The 21272-nt window shown below is 38.7% G+C and overlaps 1 protein-coding gene across 7 annotated transcripts in view; it reads right to left on the bottom strand.

Annotated features, from left to right (window-relative positions):
* Window positions 1–21272, bottom strand: part of PPP2R2C (protein phosphatase 2 regulatory subunit Bgamma) — a 201984-nt gene that overhangs the window by 127739 nt on the left and 52973 nt on the right. For 4 of the 7 annotated variants that reach the window (XM_071808558.1, XM_065837460.2, XM_065837461.2 and 1 more), the window contains exon 1: window positions 15872–16460. The exons of 2 other annotated variants lie outside the window; for them this stretch is intronic. Coding sequence is in view for 1 of the 5 variants with exons in the window: in XM_065837459.2 (XP_065693531.1) it covers window positions 15872–15941 (70 nt within the window). In the remaining 4 variants the exon portion in view is untranslated. Of the gene's footprint in view, window positions 1–15871; window positions 16461–21272 lie in introns of those variants that run through there. One more of the 7 variants, XM_071808559.1, reaches the window with a different exon arrangement.

Genomic DNA, 21272 nt, shown 5'->3' with positions numbered 1-21272 from the left:
CCTCACTGAGAAGAAGTTCTTTCTCAAATTTAAGTGGAACCTCTTGTGTTCCAGCTTGATCCCATTGCCCCTTGTCCTATCATTGTTTGCCACTGAGAAGAGCCTGACTCCATCCTCGTGGCACTCACCCTTTATATATTTATAAACATTAATAAGGTCACCCCTCAGTCTCCTCTTCTCCAAACTAAAGAGCCCCAGCTCTTTCTTCATAAGGGAGATGCTCCACTCCCTTAATCATCTTTGTTGCCCTACGCTGGACCCTCTCCAGCAGTTCCCTGTCCTTCTTGAACTGAGGGGCCCAGAACTGGACACAATATTCCAGATGGGGTCTCACCAGGGCGGAGTAGAGGGGAAGGAGGACCTCTCTCGATCTACTGACCACCCCCCTTGTAATACACCCCAGGATGCCATTGGCCTTCCTGGCCACAAGGGCCCAGTGCTGGCTCATGGTCATCCTGTTGTCCACCAGGACCCCCAGGTCCCTTTCCCCTACACTGCTCTCTAATAGGTCATGCCCCAACCTATACTGGAACTTGGGATTGTTCCTGCCCAGATGCAGGACTCTACACTTTCCCTTGTTAAATTCCATCAGGTTATCCCCCGCCCAACTCTCCAGCCTGTCCAGGTCCCGCTGGATGGCGGCACAGCCTTCTGGCGTGTCAGCCACTCCTCCCAGCTTAGTGTCATCAGCAAACTTGCTGATAGTACGCTCAATTCCCTCGTCTAAATCATTAATTAATATATTGAATAATATTGGCCCCAGTACTGACCCCTGAGGCACTCCACTAGATACTGGCCTCCAACTGGACTCCGCACCATTGACCACCACTCTCTGGCTTCTCTCTTGTATGTTTTTTCAGAGAGATTTAATTATACCTTTCATGTAAGTCCATCCATTGAAAGATCTTCTGGTTGTCATTAATTTGAATTCTATTGCAACATAAATTAATACAACTTAGACACATTTATCAGCTCTTTAAATAACAAACTGATAATGTGTCCAGGCAGTATATTTTTGAAACTACAATTACTTTGCATTTCAAAAAGTTAAAAAGTAGCCTGACGCAACATCACCTCAAAGAAAAAATCTGGACAGTAGTTTTGCTTCAAGCAAAGCCATAAACGTATTTAAAAGAAAACAATATGCAACAAAGGTAAATCAAAGAGAAGGAGTAGGCAAAAAGGTCAAAGAAAAAGAAATGGGTTTGTATCCATTTGTTAGTACAAATTTGAATACATTAAGCTCCTAAGAAAACTTGCAAAGACAGTATTAAGGTCATAGTATTCAACAGGGTAACCTTAATAGTACCCTAAATTTAACAGATTATATTATTAATGAGAATTTCCAAGTAGATTTCATAGCCCATTATGCAAAGAAACAAAACAATGATTCTAAATGGTTATAGTAGCTACAGAAATGCTGCTCTTTTGTCTCAAGAAAATGAACTAACACCTTTAACAAATCCACATTATTTCAGCTTTCAGGATTTTTTTTCTTGTGAAACTGCAGAGTGTATTTACATTTCCTGACAGCATGTAGAAAAATCTAAGCTTTGTAGAATCTAAGATTTCTGAATATAGTGAAGTTAAGCCAGATTTCCACCTTTACTCGTTTTTGCCCTGAAGAATAAAACCAGTAATGGTTTTGAATCTCTGAAGATTCAGCACACTGAGATTGCCAGAAAGGTTTTTGGTAAGCTATTACTTTATCCATTCTTACACTGAGTCAGATAAACAATTCAAGAAAGCAGGGATTATATACCAAATCTCCACAACATATATAATGTAGTACTAAAGACATAACTAAGGTTACCGTACAAAGTAACTAGAAAAAAAAAAAGTGTGTAGAGATTAAAATCAGGACTCTCAAAGACATGTGTTTTTATGGACTTCCAATATGTACACAGAATACAGCTACGTAAATCCAAGCACCGTGATCTAATTCCACTGGAGCCATGGACAGGATCTTAACAGAATTCGTTGGATACTAAATCACAATTACATGAAGACTGTAACAATCTGGGAGGATTTTAAAGAAGAAATTGTTGATGTTTGGTGGAAACACAGATCTTAGTGTCTTAACAAAAATAAGTAATGCATTTCTGGTTTGTTTTTTTTTTTAAACCTACCTGAGTAGAAAAAATAAAACTGAATTAAAAAAATATCTTCATACAACTTCCATTATTTCCAGTCACTTTCAGTTCTATAGTAGAGTGGTAAAGTTTAAAAAGGAAACACCACTATCTTTTCCCTTATAATAATAAGGTAAAATCTTGACCCCATTCTTCACACAAGTCTGTTGATACTAACCTATTTAACCAGGACCTTATCCAGGAAGCACACCAGGCCTCCTCCTCAAGTCAGAAATTCCTTTTCAGTAGAACAGTGTGGAAGTAGGGACTCTTGAAATTTCTAAACGGCCCTTTCCTTGCAACTGAGGGTCACATACAAATTAATCAATCACTCCAAGTCCAAGAGGATTTTGAGTCACATCTGTGTCCTTTGACGACAGTAAATAATGGTACTGAGTGGCAACGCCAGGTCTTGCACTCACAAGATTGAATGGATCTAAGTAGTGAGAGCAGAAAGAACTTGGCAGAGAGTGCCAAATGAGTTATGGTTTTGGCTGGCTCCCCTTTTCTTTTGGTAAAGATTTCTGGAGCTTGAAGAGTAGCAAGTACTGCAGACAAAAGCCAAGTATTACTACAACCAAGTCAAGCAGCAAACAGAAAAATTGTAGTCAAGGAAGGAATTACTATATTTTTGTCTCCTCCTTTCTTTCCCCAGCACTGCTTGGATCTACATATTCCTGACTTCTCCGAAGTCTGAGCAGGGAGTATTGCTTCCAGTGAGAGACATGTTGAGAATTTAAAGCTTTGGGCCCCTGCTTGAACAGGGATGGAACAATTGTCTTCTGGCAGAAATTTAAGCTGGTATGGAAATGTCACCAAAGGAATTAAAAGATTGTCTGGAAACTGGCCAAAAGGAGATCAAAGCAACTTTAGCAGCATGAAGACACATACCAGAAACACACGAAAGGGAAATTCAAGGCAGAGTATTAGGTTTAAGAAAGTACCTGTTGCCTGGGTAGAAGGCTATCTGAACCAGGGGAAAATGTAAATTATTCTGAAATGAAATATTTAGTTCCAAAATATCCATACTCTCTTCTACAATTTCCAGTCTTGACCACAGACATCTAGAACAACAGATGTATTTCAGATTCAGCTCAATTTTGTGAACTATAAGAACTGATCAGCATATCCTTGTTTTTCTTCAAGTGCAGTATGTTACTGGACTTGAAATTCAGATTCTGGAAAATGTCAGCTACCTGTAAATTTAAAAATATTACACACAGAGAAACCATATCTCCTGTCTTATATCACATTTATTGTAGTAAATATATGAAATAGGCATGAGTACTTATGATGGTAAACTGAGACTTTCAAAAGAAACCTGGTATGATGAAATTCACCTCAACTAGGAACTGACAGAAGAAATAAATTTGGGAAGATTATATAGGGTACAGGCAGACCTAGATAGCTTTAACTTGACTGAAGACCCTAGCAGGTTTGGTTGCTGCTAATCGACCAACTACAGCAACACATAGCTCATTACTCAACCCTGGTTTTTTGTAACATAACCAGAGACTTAATCTTTAGAAGCAGTATTAAGAGTAAAAAAACTGATTGTTACTTTTCAATGTTGCCACACAAAGGGCTGGTAGCAGCAGTAATGCAGGGGTGCATCGAGAAGCTGGTGTGCCCATCACCACCGTCATCCACTCCAAATGGAAAGAGGAGCAGCATACGGAGCACTGACAGAATCCACATGCTTATTATTCCCATATTGACTAGACTTCTAAAGCATTCCTGTTTTAATATGAACTTCTGCACTTAGTTTATCTGCAATGAAGAAAGTCTCTCCTCTCTGAAACATAAGCTAATAAAACCTTCAAAATCATTTTCTTTTCCCCTCTTTCTATACAGAGAAAGAACATACGGAGGGGGAGGCCAGAACATGTCTTCACTGGGACTCTCACAGAATTGCGGGAACAAGATGCCCTCAAAATAATCAGTTATTCTACAGAAACATGACATCAAAAGTGTGCAGTTTCTAAAGCAGTTAGTTTCTATAGGAAAAACAGACCATCAATGGATATGATCTGGGTACCCCAGAGTTGAAAAGAGGAGCTCTTGGCGATTCTGAATTGGATAAAAGCTTCAGGGAATCGCTGGGTTATTGCTTTTAAGAGTTATTAGGATGAACAGGTGCTTTGCCTCATCTCTGTTCCCTACATGCTACTATTGCACTCTGTCAATAAACTCTGTTCATCCATCCGCAAAAGGCAGTTTTTGAAAAATAAAATGAAAACACTTAAAGAAAAATCTTCCTATGCTCAAGCAGAAGGTTTCTCACAGGACAAGGAACAGAAAAAATAATGACTCTCTACATAAATGCATGAGAACCACCACTTACAAGCTAAAACACAAGACTTCCCTAAATTCCTTGTCCTGGATGAGCAAACAGTTGGAGTTCCTACATTTAGGTGAAACAACTGCTAATGTTTGCTGCTACAACTGTGTTGCACCTCTTCGAGCAGCAGGTTCCACCCATGATGGCAAGTCCTCATTAAAATGTTCAGGTATCTCTTGTTGTCACATGTAGTGAAATTCCATCTAGCTACATTTCACTTCTTTTGGATGCAGATATTAGCATTATTTAACTAATAGACCTTGCCTTGCAAACTCCTAGAGGGTTTCACTTACACAATAAAACCTCTGATTTTGGAGTCACAGTTTCCGGACTGCACTGAAAACCTGCAAAAGGCAAAGAACAGCAGCACTTCCATTGTTCAGTTTTGAAAGCAGACTCTGGTAAGTTCCCTTATTCCTCCTCAAATTCAATTATTTGGATTCTATTATTGTGATAGAGTATATATTTTAGGCATCCTCAGTTAACAACTTGATAATTCAAATACTGACCCCATTAACCTATGATACAGATCTTCCAAAGAATGTAGAACTGCAGAACTCATATACTCTCATAAGTTATTCTAAATCTGTCAAGCTCCAGAACTAAATAGCATTTTAGAAATGGTAGCTGACAGATGAATACATTAGAAAAATCAGACTTAAAGCCAGTTAAAATGGTTACTGGTAGCTCTAAAGTTAATACCATTTTTAACATAGAAATGTACATTTTAAATCTTGGCAAAATTCAGATAAGGTTTTTCTATTCAGTCTTAAAATTTCAAAAGTGTCTGGAGTTACTGGGTGCATTACCGTCTTGGACAATGAAGATCTATGGATGTATATGCTCATATGCACAAACAAATTTATGGATGGAGATTTCTGGAGTGGAGGTGACTTAGTGAGAGGGACCTTAAGAGCTTGGAAATGTTTGCAAAATTTCAAGAAAGGAAACTGTACAAAACTGGGTATTTTTTAAAGAAAACTGTGTAAATTCAATTGCTAGCAATAATATGCTGACCATAACAACCAAATTCTGTCATTAAAATGCAAAATAAAGGAATAGTTTCCTGTGCTAACCACAATATAACGACATCTGTCATGTCTCATCTGTAATAACCAGGCTGATGTTTGCTCTGTGGAGTCCAAATCACTAATTCCTCCAATTTACACCAACTCCTTGGCTTTCAGGAACAAAAAATCATTTCCTGTCTAAATATACTTACACTTAACAATCAGAAATTAATCCTTTGGAAAACAAGTCTCCACATTGGCAATCATCTTTGTTAGTAATTATTTATAGCGCAGAAGCATCAAAGCTTTCTGCTTTCAGATTTAACATCATGGCTATTACTACCATTTCCCAGGATGACTGTCAAACATTCTTCAAATATCCTTATAGCTTGTATTTTCGCCTTTGCCTCTATTGTGCATAAATACTACAAAAGCCTTTAAAAAAGTGGTTTTGAAGCAGCATCACAGTAAGCATCACTTCTATTTCAGTTTGGACAGAGCAGCAATGGGACGCTGATGATAGACGGCAACTTTGCACCTGTGCAAGTCAGCGCCACTCACCACAACCCATGTTCTCGGGGTGGTTCCCTCTCTGCTAGCAAGGGACAAATAGCAAGGGACTAAAAACAGGACAAGTTTGCTGGTATCTTCTGAAGAAGGTGGACTCTTATGTTGGGGGGCTAACCAGTGTTATCCTGTCTGCTGATTCTCCCCCTGCAACGGGACAGGCTCCAACAGCAGCAGAGAACAAAGGACGGGCAGCCAAGGCTGCACCTTCCTCTGGGGAACGGGCTATTTGCTGCCAATAACTGCATCCACAAGCAGATTCAAACCAAACCCCAAATTTCAAATATCTTGACATTAATTTGAAGGTATGAAGAAGTAAAAGAAACATTCTCAGTATTTCTACCTAACCGAAAACTGGGAAAGATTAACACAACGAACTGTTTGTTTATACTCCATACAAACATATTCTGCAGTAATTTTAGCAGGACAGTTCAAAGGTCAAGCAACTGAAAACCTTCACTTGAACACACAGTAAATTCTTGAAGGTAGGCAGTCTTAAAGTTTTACTATAATTGGTTGATTTGCAATATCATCGCTGCTAACAGACACCACTTATTTGTTTCCTATCTAGCACCTTCCTAACATTCACAGTGTCACCAAAGGCCTCTATTCTGTATGACCCATCTTCTGCAAGCAGAAGCACAGAAATGTTGAATCTAACAATTAAGTACAGACCTAACCTGGAAGATAAAATCCATGCCTACATAATCAATTTTCCAGAAAACTGCAGCTCATCACCACCACTGAGGACAACCAGAAATGCAAAGACATTGCTTCGCATACCCACGGCATAAGGAAAGCTTCGTTCCAGTCACAGACCAAGTTTCACTTCCCTGTTCAGCAAACACTGACATACATAGACCAAAATAATCTGTGAATTATATGGGACGGTAAAGGCATACAGTGGCCTGCATACAAGCTCTTACTGTCCCATCTCCCAATGCTGAAATTTCTGCTCAGCCAGATTAATACACACTCCAAGCAAACAACTGGAGACACACCAGAGAACATACACTAGCACTCATTCACAAGACTTCTGTGAGTGTAACATATATACAAAAGCATGAGTACACACAACACACACAATTCATATTCACATTGCACCTGAGCAATGAAAAGCAGAACAGTCCATATGACCATTAGTTGACTCTCAGCATCAGGTGTTCTAGGAATTTCTGTTAGACATATAACTCACAGCTACCTATTTCGAGACACTGTATATGTGAATTCTGCTCTGAGCTTCACTGCTGATTAAAGAGAATATACTTGACCTAAATCTTCCACACAAAAGCAGACTACAGAACACACATCTGACTTCATCTTGCGCTGGTTATTCACGTATCGCAGATCTGCATGCAGAAATGAAAGATATCAAATCAAATGGGGTGTCAAAATTAACATGTAGCAACATAAGAGTTCTGTGTGCTAGCTTGGCAGCCAATTTTGTCCTGCATTTACCAGTCCACTGTGCCTATTTGTTGAATTTTACTAACTAATTATTATTACTGAATTTATTACTTGAATATTTCTTTTCAATCATAGCACAATGTATAAATAAAGACATTCTATCCAAAATTATTTGTGAAATAATGGCAGATAGAGTCTGATTTACAGCTGTAAATTTGAAAACCCTGGAAAGATTTATTAAAGACCTGTATCAAGTTCTACCATAAATTGAAACCTCTCAGAGTTAATAGAATATGAAGTTACATTAACTGGACACAAATTTAGAAATAAAGTATGGAAAATTGGTGACCAGCTCACTGTTTGAGAACTATTTTTATTCTATTTGAAATATTCATTTAAAGTCTTAGATTAGGGAAAAACAATATAGACACATTAAAAACAAAAAGGTGGAAACAAGCAATCATTTTTTTTTAACTGAACACTGATAATCTTTATTTTTAGTAGAAACTGGCCCAACAGTCAGAGTGTGCCATGGCTGCCTTGAATGCAATCAGTACTACCACCGGGCAGTATTAACCTCAGAATTTATGCAAACAGTGTAACTTTGCACAGTCATCAACTGCTTGCAACACCTGAGTCGCATGAACACCAAAAGCACTACAAATGGGAAGAATTAAGGTGACAATTATTTAAGTTCTAATCTGATTTGAGTTGAGCTGGATCTAGAGGATAATAAACCAACTCTTGATCCTTTACTCTCTTCTGTACTCTGCTCCTAAGTAAAACACACAGAAATGTCATTATATTACACATAGATGTTTCTATCATCTTCTTTTCTTTTTTAAACAAATGAATCAGTAAATATGAAAGGAAAAGCACTGCTATATTTAACAATACAGATCTCCAACCCCTGTCATATTAATAATTCACAAAAGTCATTGAACTACATTACGTGTTGTGCTAAAAGATTTTATTCAGAATTGAGTGTCTTAATGTACATTTTTGTTACTTGTTTTTGCACTGGCAAAATACAGCCTGCATTTAAGCAATAAAAATAACAGGTACAATAGTTTTTAGCAAAGAAACGTTCCTGAGGAAAGGAACTCTCTTACCACAGAGAGGCTGCTTTGCTAGGTGACTTTTTTGTTCTTGGTAAAGAATTGGGAAACTTTCACCAGGAACCAGCATTACAGACCACATTCATCACTGAAGGCAAACTTAGTGTTAACCTAAGAACTACAGAAACAGCTGATGAAGACAGTGCCTCAATATGGCTAGAAGGGCATTTAAAACTCTTCTTGTTTAAAAACAAAAATCCCCATAATAATTTCCTCTGTTTTCTGAGAAAATTAACTACCATCCTTTCCCTGGCCAAAACAACTACACTGACCTTAGCCAGCAAATACCTTACTTCCTCTGAGCATATACTCCTTTATACAAAGCCTTACTACAGTGGATAAAATAAACTGTTGAAGCTAAGTCTCGAATATCCAGAAACTAGTAATGATGTAGTAACACAGCATAAGCAGTAACAATTGAGTACCTTTTTATGGCTGTAATAAAAGATATCCAGTTATTTTTCTATTGTAAAATATTCAGTGTTATTGTATTGTGTTTCACATTTTAATCTGATGTAAGAACCACATCTATTATTCTCTAAACTCACCATTTAAATATATGATACATTGCTGAAATGTCTGAGGTCTACATCGAAAACAAAACATACTGCAAAGTACAGTTTTCTTTCCATAATGATGTGTATGCTAAATAAACCGCTCCTGCAGTGAACGATGACACTGACTCTACCTGCATGGTGTTGTTTAGTTTTACATTATTCAATGCTTTTGAATTGTCAGTTTCAATTAGAAAGAAATCTGGCACAGAGAGCGAGCTTGCATAGATCACATTTTATGCCTGCATTTTATCTTACGCTATACTGTTGACCTCCTGAACTTCCATTTTTAAGGTTTACAGGCAGCTAAGCCTATTACATATAGTGATTATGTACTTAAATATCCTATAAACATTTCTATTTACAATGTTTCTAGTCTGTATTTGTCTATATATCATAATATATCCATGAATAAACCGCATATAGGCTACATTGCTGAAACTAACTTGTCTTTTGTGCCACTCAGACACTGCTGGCACCTGAGAAAAGCCCCAGATTGGTACAATCAGGTTCTTTTACAGCTGTGTACTCACTGTCACAGAAAGAGCTTGGCTGGTTTATCATGTAGCTAACATTCTAGATGGTTCTCTTCTTTTGCTAATACATCTTACTACTCCAGGACTTCTAACACTACACAGCACCTATATATAGCTTATTTAGTTACTGAGTGGGAGATCATCTGTTGATTATATATACATGCAAAGAGAGCCAAGGTTGCCATCAGTCCCTGAGGGCGGCCTGCCGAAACCAGCACGCCAGCATTAGAGATTTATGCCTTTGCAAATGAGGAACATTGCAACCCAGTTTACTCACACGTGGTAACATTTTACAGGGTACGTGTGACTCTGGTGAATAACTGTCATGTGGAGGCATGATATTAACCGAAGATCCAAACCAAGTTAACTCTGTGCCTTTTAAGCATGTCCTGCAGCTCAGAGTGGCTCAAAGTGCTGTCTTAGATTTAACAACCAGTCGCTAAACTATCCCATTCCTTGAAGAGGCAGATCTTTTGAGGAGGCTGGAATGGTTAACACTAACATGTCCCTGCGCTCTGGGAATAGCAAATTAAGAAACTCCAAAGTCCCAGTCTAGGGTCAGAACTGTCCTAACCCTACTCTTCATTATGATTTCTTCAGAAAGCAGATTTGGCAAGTGAAATACTAAGGAAAATAGAGATAATGATACTATGAGTGCCATGGTATGAAAATTGTATCTGTGGAGTACTTTGAATGTGTTGCTGGTACTGTACAGTGACATGTGTTGCTGACAGTGTAATTCACTTTGGCTAAATCTCTGTTGCTTTTTCCAGGCTTGCGTGAACAAATTGCTGCCCCATGTTGCCCATACTTGACACTGCCTTAGTACCTGTGCTATGCAGATCGAAGCGTTGGATAGTACCAGTGTTTGACTTTCCTGCATGCTGAACCACGTATCCAGCGGTTTGAGCGGGTGAGCAAACGGCTGAAGCTTCAGTGCAAGCCTGGGTGATGGCTGTGCTGCAGCCCTGCCTCCGCAGCTTCTCCCAGCTACACGGACTACAGAGTCAGCAACATCATTTGGATGGAATAAACCTTATTAATCCAACTCTGCAAGGCTACCTACAACATTCATCTGAATAGCACTGTGAATAAAAGAACCACCAAAACCACGCACAAAAAGAAATCACTATATCCTGTTTAACAAGGGGCAAAGTTATGCTTTAACAAGGCTTAACTCTGCTCATACTTGACTTGAGGAAAAAAAAATAATACAAGTGACTAGAATAAGAATAAGCAATTATTTCTAGGGTCATTCCAAAACTGTTTCTAAATGAGTTTTGTAAAAAGATAAAAATCATCTAATATTCACAACATAAATCCTGAGTTGCTGGAGGTTAAGACAGGAAGAGTTACCTCTTGCACTTTTCTTAATAAGCTTGTTACCAGCCATTCCCAGAATTAAGTGAACACACTAGACTGATGGTGAGCCTGAGCCAGCAGAGCAGTACCTGTTCGCTCTATTCATCTGATACTCTCAGATAGTCAGCTCCTATTCATATTGTAGTCGAGATTTTTATGAAAGACAAGTTCATAAATAAATTTCTTCTAGGCAGATGAAAATGGATCATTTCCTATAACTTCGATTAAGGAAGAGCAGAGATAATAATTTCTTTAGTTAAGGGGAAAAAGCCCCCCCAATCTGTTTTCATTATCTGCAGAAGATTTTCTTTTAAAATCATTTGGGGGAAAAAATGTTTTTTTTCATCCTCTATAATAAATGTTTCACATGATTATGATTCAATATGTTTTACACTACACTGGTAATTCTCATTATTCTTCAAATATCACATTTGAGGAGGTTAATACACCATTAACATGATTAACTTTTTAATAGAAGTTAAGCCATATGGAACCAATATGCACCATTTGGCCATATAAATGACTAGATAGCGAAGGTCAGCTTCTGCCCCACTGCCCCAATGCAACTCCGCTGCCTTCACTTGAATTCGCAGGCCTAGACCAAGGGAGGAACCCATCTCTCTCTAGAAACTGAGAGTGTAAGCAGCTTGTTATTTCTTGCCAAGAAGGGATAATCAATAAAAAGGTAGGATGAATCACTATGCCAGACATGTCTGCATATAACCTGCAGAAAGCCTTTACCACTAGAGAAGCATTTCTCCAGATAAATTTGGATTCATGGATACGAATTGTATCCTTTAACACAGTTTGGTAAGGATAGTGAATTTTGTTCATTATTTCTCTGTCAGTCATTAAATCTGTAAAATACAAAGTAGCTGAATTAACAGCACAGTTGCTCAAAGAAGCAGCACTGGCGTTTTCTACAACTTTTTACCCCTGCCAGAAATACAGCAACCACACCATGCAATTCGCTGTTCTGAATCAGATCCTAAGTGGCTGATCCCAAGGTCTTCAGACAGCAGAGGACACCAGCAGTCCTGTCAGTTTTAGTGTTAATCTTAAGTATGGGTAATGCCAAGGGAACTCTCAGACTGAAGGACATTCTCTGCCCCCAAAAACGCACAGGCCTTTTGTCTCCTTTATCCCTTCTCCCAACTCACTGTCCACAATTTTCTCACCATCTCCCCTGACAGACTTTGCCTGTGAGGAACGAAGGCTCATGTTTCTCCTGTCCAGCCCATCTTCCTCTCCATGTCACACTGTGCCTATCCTCTCTTCTCTGTTCTTCTAAAGGTGTTGTGGAAATAATATATTTTACTGACACAACATCTCCCGGGCAGCTGGTTCCCACAGCTGGGGTGCAAAAGGCAATAAAGATAAAGCATAGCTCGGCAATGAATCACCAGCCTGAACAGCTCTCGGAGGTCATCTAGTCCATCCCTCTGCCCCAGGGGAGGCTCAGCTATCCCCGTGTCATTTCTTACAGACATCTACACCACTTGCTTTTAAAACTTCAGTGATAGATAGTACACAAGCTCCCTAGGCAATATACCCCAGTGTTTCATCACCACCTTCGCATTAAAAAGTTCAATCTTTCCTCGCAGGTCACATTTTTCCAGGCCTCAGGTCTTTCTCTTTCTTTACCAGTCTCAGCAGGTCTTTTCTGTTTTTCCCACACAAACAACTCCAATTAAAGCAGTTTCCTTCCAAAAATACTTTTGAAAGTAATAATTGAAAAATTGACCAAATATTCCTGCTGGAAGTAAATTGTCTTTTTCCATTGAGCAACTGTAACATACTTTTATGACTTAAAATGACAAAATTATTCAAGTCCTGCTTGTTTCAACTCCATTGGTTTTATTGCCGATGTGCAAATGTGGCAGGAGAAACAAGTGCAGGTACTCACTGTTGTCATGTACTGTGTGTCTATAAAGCCTATTAACAGAAACAGCATAACAACAACAGCAAAACATGAACCATCAAAACAAGGAATTTTTGAGATTTAAAAACCAATTCAATTTTCCATAGTCAAGGTAAAGTCACATTTGATACAGATAATCTCAATGTTACAAAATAACGACCTGCCCAAGAGATGAAATATGACTTTGCTCAAGGAAGCAGTTTTGTTAGGAACACGCTGGGCCCCTCAGCAAGGGCAGAGCCCATCAGATTTGGCTCCCAGTTTTCTTATACCCTGTGAATTCATATGTCACCTGATTTTTTTTTAATCACTGAAGAAGTAAAAGAGGAAGAGAACTAAAGTAATGCTATGGTTAACCCACATCTTCTTTATTATCAGTTTGCTCAGGGAACAGAGAAAAAGAAAGTGCATATAAAAGGTCAGAAATACCCCTTTTGTAAATTAATTCAGTCTGCTGCATAGAGCAGCAAGGACAGGGACACCCCTTACCGAGATTTTAAAACTCTGAAAACAGGAGAGAAAATTGTAGTTATTCATAGACAACAATGAATCAGTAACTTCTCTAATACACTGGATACAATATAAAGTATTTCTTTGTTTTAAATAGTTGATTACAAAAGTCAAAGAGCCCAAAAGAAAGAATTGGGTTTGGTCCCAATAAAATTATTTTCCAATATAACAAAGCAATGCATTAGTGCCTGCAACAGCATTTCTATATGTATATTACTGTCACACAGACAGCACTAACATAGAAGACCAAATGCAAACATTGTGAAAGGCCTTCAGGCCATTACAGATGCAAAGTGTTAAAGGTTGTTTCATGGAACCAAATCTTTAGATAAAATTAAAAAAAAAAAACCAAAAGGCACATTTTAAGCACCAGCATAACTTACATATTCATTACGCATTTTAAACAAAGTATATTACTGAGAAACTGAAATTTGTGATGATCCTCTTTGAGTTGAAGGTGTCCCTGGAAAAATTTCACAGATAAAAAACCATTCCCTCATGATTTTCATGATCTTTTTAAAAGTGTGGCAATGTCAGATGTAATAGATGTGAAGAATTTTATTACAGTTGGCCAACAGAGCATTCCCAAGAAACACTACACAATCAGAGCCGAAGGACTAACACCTTGCTACTAAAGGTTTCCCATACTTCATTTAGCTCAAAATCAGATGTCAACAGATTTCATGATGACTTCTGATCAAAGGGAAATACAACACAGGCTGACATTGATATTCAAGGTGTATTTTGACCCATTTCGGACAAGCCACTCCATGTGCAATCACAGAACATCCTGTCTTTCCCATCCAAATATCAAGTGAAGATAAAACGTGAGAAGAATCTAAAACTTGCAGCAGCAGTGTCCCCCAAAATACTAAAAATCTCCATCTAATTTTTAAAACACCCATAACATACAAAAAGAGAGAATATTGATTTGCAAAACCCACAAGGGATTATTTTTCTCAGATTACAAAACTGACAGACTTGAAAGTCCAAATTTTAACACAGCTGCACATGCCCATTAAATATACATCTGAATCTCACCATGTAGCAAGTACACTGCAGTAATTATATTGTGCATTTTGCAGAATCTAAGGCATAAATTTATAAATTTAAGACAAAGTTTCTTCAAATGTTGTTAAAAATGGCTACATCTTAAAACTTCAATCATCATTCAGACAAAAAGAGTTAACCAATTAAAAAATGCACCAAAACATGAACCAGAATGCAAAGAATGTCCTAGAGGCAAGATTAGCAAACAATTACACCAGCCAGTGGTAACAGTTACAGTACACAGCATTTTTAATTTTTCTTCTGACAAATCTGCTTTGTGTTTCCAGTATGGTGAAATAATCCTGCTGTTTTCTACATTCTAAAAATATGCTAATCACCAATAATCAAGAGACCATCAGCTGATCACATTTCAGGATGCAGCATGGGAGTATTAAGTGACCGAGCATTGATCAAATGACGACAGAATCTGGAGACTGAGTCTCAAGTAGTATTGGTTGACCCTGATGTTAAGTATGTTCATATTATATAAGCCTACACTAAAGTACTATTTCTGCTGCTGGGAAGTGCTGTTAAAACTCTGCACACACAAATATATTTGCGAAGTCAAGCACCTACAAATACATTTCTCCTGTTCAATCAAACAATCTTAAAATGGCCTGCTCTAAAACCAACTTTCTGGCAAGGAAATATGGATCAATACCTGATCCAGCCATTTCACTGGTCTAAAGGTAAATTCTCACAGCATTTAATGTGTGTCACCTGCAGGAAAATTTCTTTTTATGTAATAAGCTACCAGCCATTTAATGATTTTAAATGAAGGTACATTTTCTGTTCTCATGCACCTTGCACATACACAGAGGATGGAAAGAAGGCGGCAGTATTTCAGAAGAAGATGCTTACATATCCCTTCTAAATGTATACTGTTCTCTTGGGAACAATCAACTCAGCAATGTCGGTGATGCTCACGCTATAATTACCAAAATGAGATACATAACCTTTATCACACCAGCAAACTGTTAACTTCACAGATTATTTCTCATACTTTAGTGCTCTCAAATCTTTCATCTTTTTTAAGTGATCAACTGCTTCCAATCTTCCACACTGCAGCTACCGTGCATTCAATGCCAGGTGCTGCACACCTCACTAGCACAAACTCAGCACAATGCAAGACCTTCTTTATCACATATAGTTTCATAGACTGCCGTAGCATGGCAGAATGTGTTTGGGATTTAGCAAATTCAAACAGATTCTGTTGCTACATCACACAGAAAAATGCCTTGGAAGTCCCCCTGTTTAAACAGAAGACGAAAAAAAGGAACAGCCTGCATCTCCAAACATGACAGTGCATTCCTGGTACAGAATATGCAATGCAAGAAGAGAATAATGATAGCGTTTATGTTACCTTCAGTCACATAGTTGTGGTCTCGAAGAAAGCTGTGGTTAATTTTTCGTGTGTCCGTGTCCTCGCCCATTTACAGCAGGATTACTCAGCATGCCTATCCGCAGTGGACTGATAGCATCAGCAGAGGTCGTCACAAGAGCACCATCCATGCTGCCACTGCCTAGCAGAGGCAGAGAACACACCGGGCTACTGAGCACAGCATAATGAGAGCTAGTGATGCAGCACAGATTTGGGAGGGGGAAGAATAATAATTGCGAAAAAAAAAAAAAAAGAAAAAAATAGAGAAGTAATGGGAGAAAGACAGAGGGAGAAGCAGCTCCGACAAATTACAAATGCAGAAAGCCAGTAGGGAGCTTGCGTGAAGCGAATACAGGCACTTCTCCCGCAGTTAAAGAATAACCCAATTGTTTAGTCAGGTACTCCTTAAACAAGTGCCCACGCAGAGTCTCCTCCGAGTGCCTGCTGCTGGGGGTCTGGCTGGCTGCTGTCAAGTGGCAATCAGCGTACTGCAGCAAAACCCGCCGGAGAGAGAAGGGCTCGGGCCGCTGTGGCTGCTCCTGCTGTCATATGCTGTGCTGCATCAGCGCACGCCCCTCCCCGTCAGCCGCTCGCTGCCCAACCGCACAAGATCTGCATGTAGTAAAGTGAAAAATGAGACTGCAGGTAATTATTTTAGCTCTTCTGCTGGTAAGACGGCCAAGGAAAAAAATTTAAGGGAGGCGATGTGGGAGAGAAAAAGCAAAAAAAAACTTCAAGCTGCTTAAATGGGTTTGCATTGACATGTACAGCACACTAACGTGTGACCACAATTTTGTGCTAGTCGATACTGTCATATGCAGCAAAAGCAACAGTCGTTCAATGTCAGCCTGTACATATATTACTGAAATCGCCAAATACCTGCCTATGGAAATGGAATCGTTAGAGGCAAGGCCACCATTCGACAAAACTGAGATAAAACAACTGTTATCTATCTTTTATTTTTTGCCAGTTTTGTACATAAAAGCCAAATTTAAAATTGTGAAAAAACTGAGGGGCAGAAAACAATCTCTGCAGCTTCCCTGTAGAGGAGAAAAAGGCTGGACAGAGGCAACGTCTGCAGGTCATGGGCTTTTCTTAGACCTGCTGCTTTCATTCGCTGCATTATCCCTTCACCTTGAAAAAGCGATGTGGAAATCTGTATACTCAGAAACAGGAAAACAAGCAGAAGAGGAAAATTACTCACTTGTATTATAAAACAAAGCTTGTTCTTTAGTCCAAGTGTTTAATGGCTTATACAACAGCAACATTCTTTCAACTGAATAGAAAAGCAGTTTCCTTAAATTTTCAGTATCTGCTCACAAAACCATGAACTGTTTGCTGCAGAAGTCATGTATTTGGAAAACGTATAAGCGCTATGGAAGTTTAGAAACTTGAACAGAAAACAAATGTCTGTGTACCAAAGCCACCACAACAGCATGAAAAGGGAGTATGCAGTCACAAAACCAATTTAGAGGACAGAAGGATGGTCCTGTGGTTTAGGCCCTGAAATTCAATACAAAAACCAGAATCCAGTTGTGAGCATTACTGCAGCATTTTGTGTACTCCTACATAAATCTTGGACAATTTTGGGGTTTGTTTTTGTTTCCTCTTAATAAAGCTAAGACATATGGTTTTTGAAAGTAAATTCAAGTACCCAGCTATTAGAATAAAACAGGCATGTGTCTTTGGAAAAAGTAGAGAATGATATAAAAACCTGCCCAGGGATAAATATCTAATTTCAGGATGCAGTAAGGTTGGGAGAGAAAGAACAGCAATGGAATGGTCTTGCCTTTCTCATTGATGAAGCAAAATAAAACAGAACCATCTTCAACCTGACAAGTAAATATTACAAAAAACATTTGAGAAAGTGGAAAAGAGAAGTTATTCAGTACTTGCACCTGTATAGAACACATTTGATTTATATACATCTTTTGTAGGTGACAATACTGGAAATGTTATTTCTGCCCTGAGAGCATCAATCAATACCGTGGTGGTACAGGCAGCTCTCCAGTGCCTGCCCTGCCCTCCTCATTCATGGCCCATCCTTGTTCATCTACCAATTCCTTTCAGCTTCAGGGTGTCCTGTCTGCTTACACACTGGTACCATCAACTTTTCAATGGCCCATCCTTGTTCATCTACCAATTCCTTTCAGCTTCAGGGTGTCCTGTCTGCTTACACACTGGTACCATCAACTTTTCAAGGCTGTGCACAAAAGCCATTACCTGCCTCAGTTTAGAGGGTGAGCATGGCAGTAGCAACACTGAACCAACCAGGACCTGCTGCCTGACCAAGAACATTTTCCTCATGGCTACGCATGGCCTGGCACGTAGTCCAAGCCTTATGTACAAAGTGCTATCCCAAAACAAGGATCCAGTCCTGCCAGCAGTTTTGGGTGGACAACAGTGAATCCTATTATTCTGAATTTTCTACCTGTTTATTAGAAGCAAGTAGAGCATAAATACTTGATGACAATAGTAGCTCCAATTCAGAAAGTTACTGTGAGAACCTGTAAATAAGACAAATGAGAAACCATACCTAGAATGTAATTGAAATGAGGAAGGAGGCCTTGCAAACGGTGAGATTTATTTTGTATATAAGGATCCTAATCTATGTGATGGAGCTGGTTTAATTTGTCCTATCCTGACACTTTTTTCTAGCATCTTGAATTTGTTCTTCCAAAGACAAAAGGGTCTGTAAGCAATACACACGGCACATGAAATCCCGACTCCGCTGAAGTCAGTGGTAGAGTACAACCAACAGCAAGTTTACCATCATGCACTTAATGCCACAGTTAGACCAGTCTGGCTCAAGAAGCCACTTCCCTTCAGCATCTGTGCAGGACATAATCAAACTGTACAGATCTTAGGAGAATAACCGAGATGCTTCTGTTGGGAACCTGACCTCCCTACACACTCAGTGTAGCTTTTGGAGGGCAATTAAGAGCATCTGAATCAGAAACCTCTCTGTCTCCATTTTATTTACTGGGTGCTTAAGTTTCTCAGTCAGGCATCCAAGCTAGATATGCAGCATTAGAGAGTGTGGATTCCTCTGTGCAGGTAACACTGAGTAGCTTCCTCCCATTGCTATGATGACTGCTGAAACTGCAAGGAATGTCACCTTCCATGGCATTTGATCCCAAAAATCAAGCAACACACAGCTAACTAAAAATGCACAAGAATAATTTCTATCTATAAACACATGGAAAATTAATATTTGTTATCTTCTTTCCAATAAAAAGATATAATAGAAAAAATATTATTTAAAATAGATAATAAATTATGTGAATTGCATATAAAGTCTCAAAAAAGTCAAACTGGCAGTCTGTGAAAAACCACTGCAAGTCATTTTCATTGTAAATGCCTTTAAATTTCTGTGATCGGAGCGTCTGCAATTTCTACAGTGCCTTACAAAATATTCCTGCCTTTCCACATAAGCTTGGCAATCATTGTCCCGTATGTGTCCTCAGTCAGTTGAAACTTTCTGATTTCTATGCTCCTTCATTTTAAATCTCCTCCCCTTATTTGTTAGGTGGATTTTAAGCAGTTAAAAAGTGTTTTCATTTTTATAGGAGCCAAGTGGACTTTTCTTTGTGAAGTCAAAATAATAAATCCCACCCAGAGATATTTTTCTCCTCTCACCATTTGAATTGAAGAGGTTCACAGACAACTTCCTTAGGTATCATATATCTGGATCAGATCATACTAACCTCGTTCTTCCCACTTTTAAGTTAAAGAAAAATTTCATAAGGAGGAATGGAATGAGGAAGAAGCCTTTAACAAAAACACTAGACAATATTCCCTGTGTGCATGCAAATGCTTTTCCCAAGATTATGAGCCAAATCTTTTCTCTGTGGCAAATATTAGTAGTCCACTGACTTAAGTAGGTCAGTTCACATGAGAAAGATTAGCAAAATTCTGCTCTAAATTGGTAGCATAGTGCAAATTTGTGAAACAATGTTTGCAGATAACTAGCTGTACCATTTTAAAATTCTACTTATTATCCGTCCCACTGATAACCTACATGATTTGATCTGGTCAAATATCCAGGGAGAGGACAGGGGAAAAGGAACCTTTGATCAAAAACATATTAGTTATTTGTATTTTCACAGGAGTTAACAGTCCTAACCATAAAACAACCCACTAATTGAGCTGGATACTGTACAAACACAGAAAAGCAGTACCCTATCCTAAAGAATTTACAAGGAAACTATAAAATGGAAGAGCTACATACAGATCAGCAGATGCATTTAAGTAAACAGGGAGTCAGTAATGAGGATGGAGTCCTGGTTTTAAGCTTTCTTCAAAAGAAGGTCATTAGAGACTTTGTGGAGTGCAGCAACAAACAAAAACTGGATTCAAGAGGCTGAAAAATAACTGCATAACAACAACAGAGCAAGCAAGGAGGAAGAACAGCTAGGAGGTCAAGAGCTTTTTCTTTTTTATCTCCTCCCCAAAAATGGAAGATACCAAGTGTATTAAGATGCATTCTAAAGAGTAAGACATTCAGTGAAAGTGTCAGTGGAGAATGAGAGGTAAGGAGGAAAGCAAAACACAAGGGCAGGCGTGAGACAGGTGCCAATACAGACTGCGGGTGTCAGCAAGAAAATACAGCAATTAAAAGGAGCACAGCAAACAAAAGCTGGAACTGTGCCAGGAGGAAAAAACCTGATAGGATAGGCAGAGAAAATAATTTGAGAAGAGGAAGGAACCAGCATCTCACTTTGTCAGAGTTTTGGGGAGAAAGACGTGAGAAAGGGGAAGGTAGAGCAAGAAAAAAGGAAGGAGCCAGAAATTGAATCAGGAGGCAGCAGGACCCTGAGGAAGCAAGCAAAACCAGCAAAGATACAAACAGAATTGAGAATGAAAGATTTGGTAACAGTGTAGACTAACAGATCAGGAATTGAAGAAGATGAGAGCAAATATTTGGCTGTATGACTGTTGATCGTGTTTGCTCACTGCATTTCTGTCAGGAAGTTCTGCAGCGTGAGAGAGGGAAGAATTAGGTGTTAGAAGTCACTTGGACCTGAGGGTTCCTGCGTGATCTTATTTATAAACACCTGTTGAACACCTGGCCCTCCTCTTTTGTTCCTGGAGAATGTTTTTGTTCTTCTCATAAACACAATCTCAGAAAGAGCTTCTCTTTAGCTTTGTTAGACACATCAGAGCACAGCCTTTAATAATTTAAACTCTCAATATCTGAAATAGAGCATTGTCAGGTACTCCAAGTCTCCATTTTACTGCTCCCAAATTCATCACTCGGTCTGAATTAGAGCAATCAAGCTTAAACTGCAATTGAAAGAAATAGTGGTTTAATACTTAAATATTTTCTTTGTCTAAGAAAACTTTTCATACAAAGATCATTCCATACTTCATTTAGTAAAAC

Source organism: Patagioenas fasciata, chromosome 4 (assembly GCF_037038585.1).
Source record: "Patagioenas fasciata isolate bPatFas1 chromosome 4, bPatFas1.hap1, whole genome shotgun sequence".
NCBI lineage: Eukaryota > Metazoa > Chordata > Aves > Columbiformes > Columbidae > Patagioenas > Patagioenas fasciata.
Note: the sequence above shows the minus strand (reverse complement) of the source record. Positions and strands in the feature narration are given on the sequence as shown.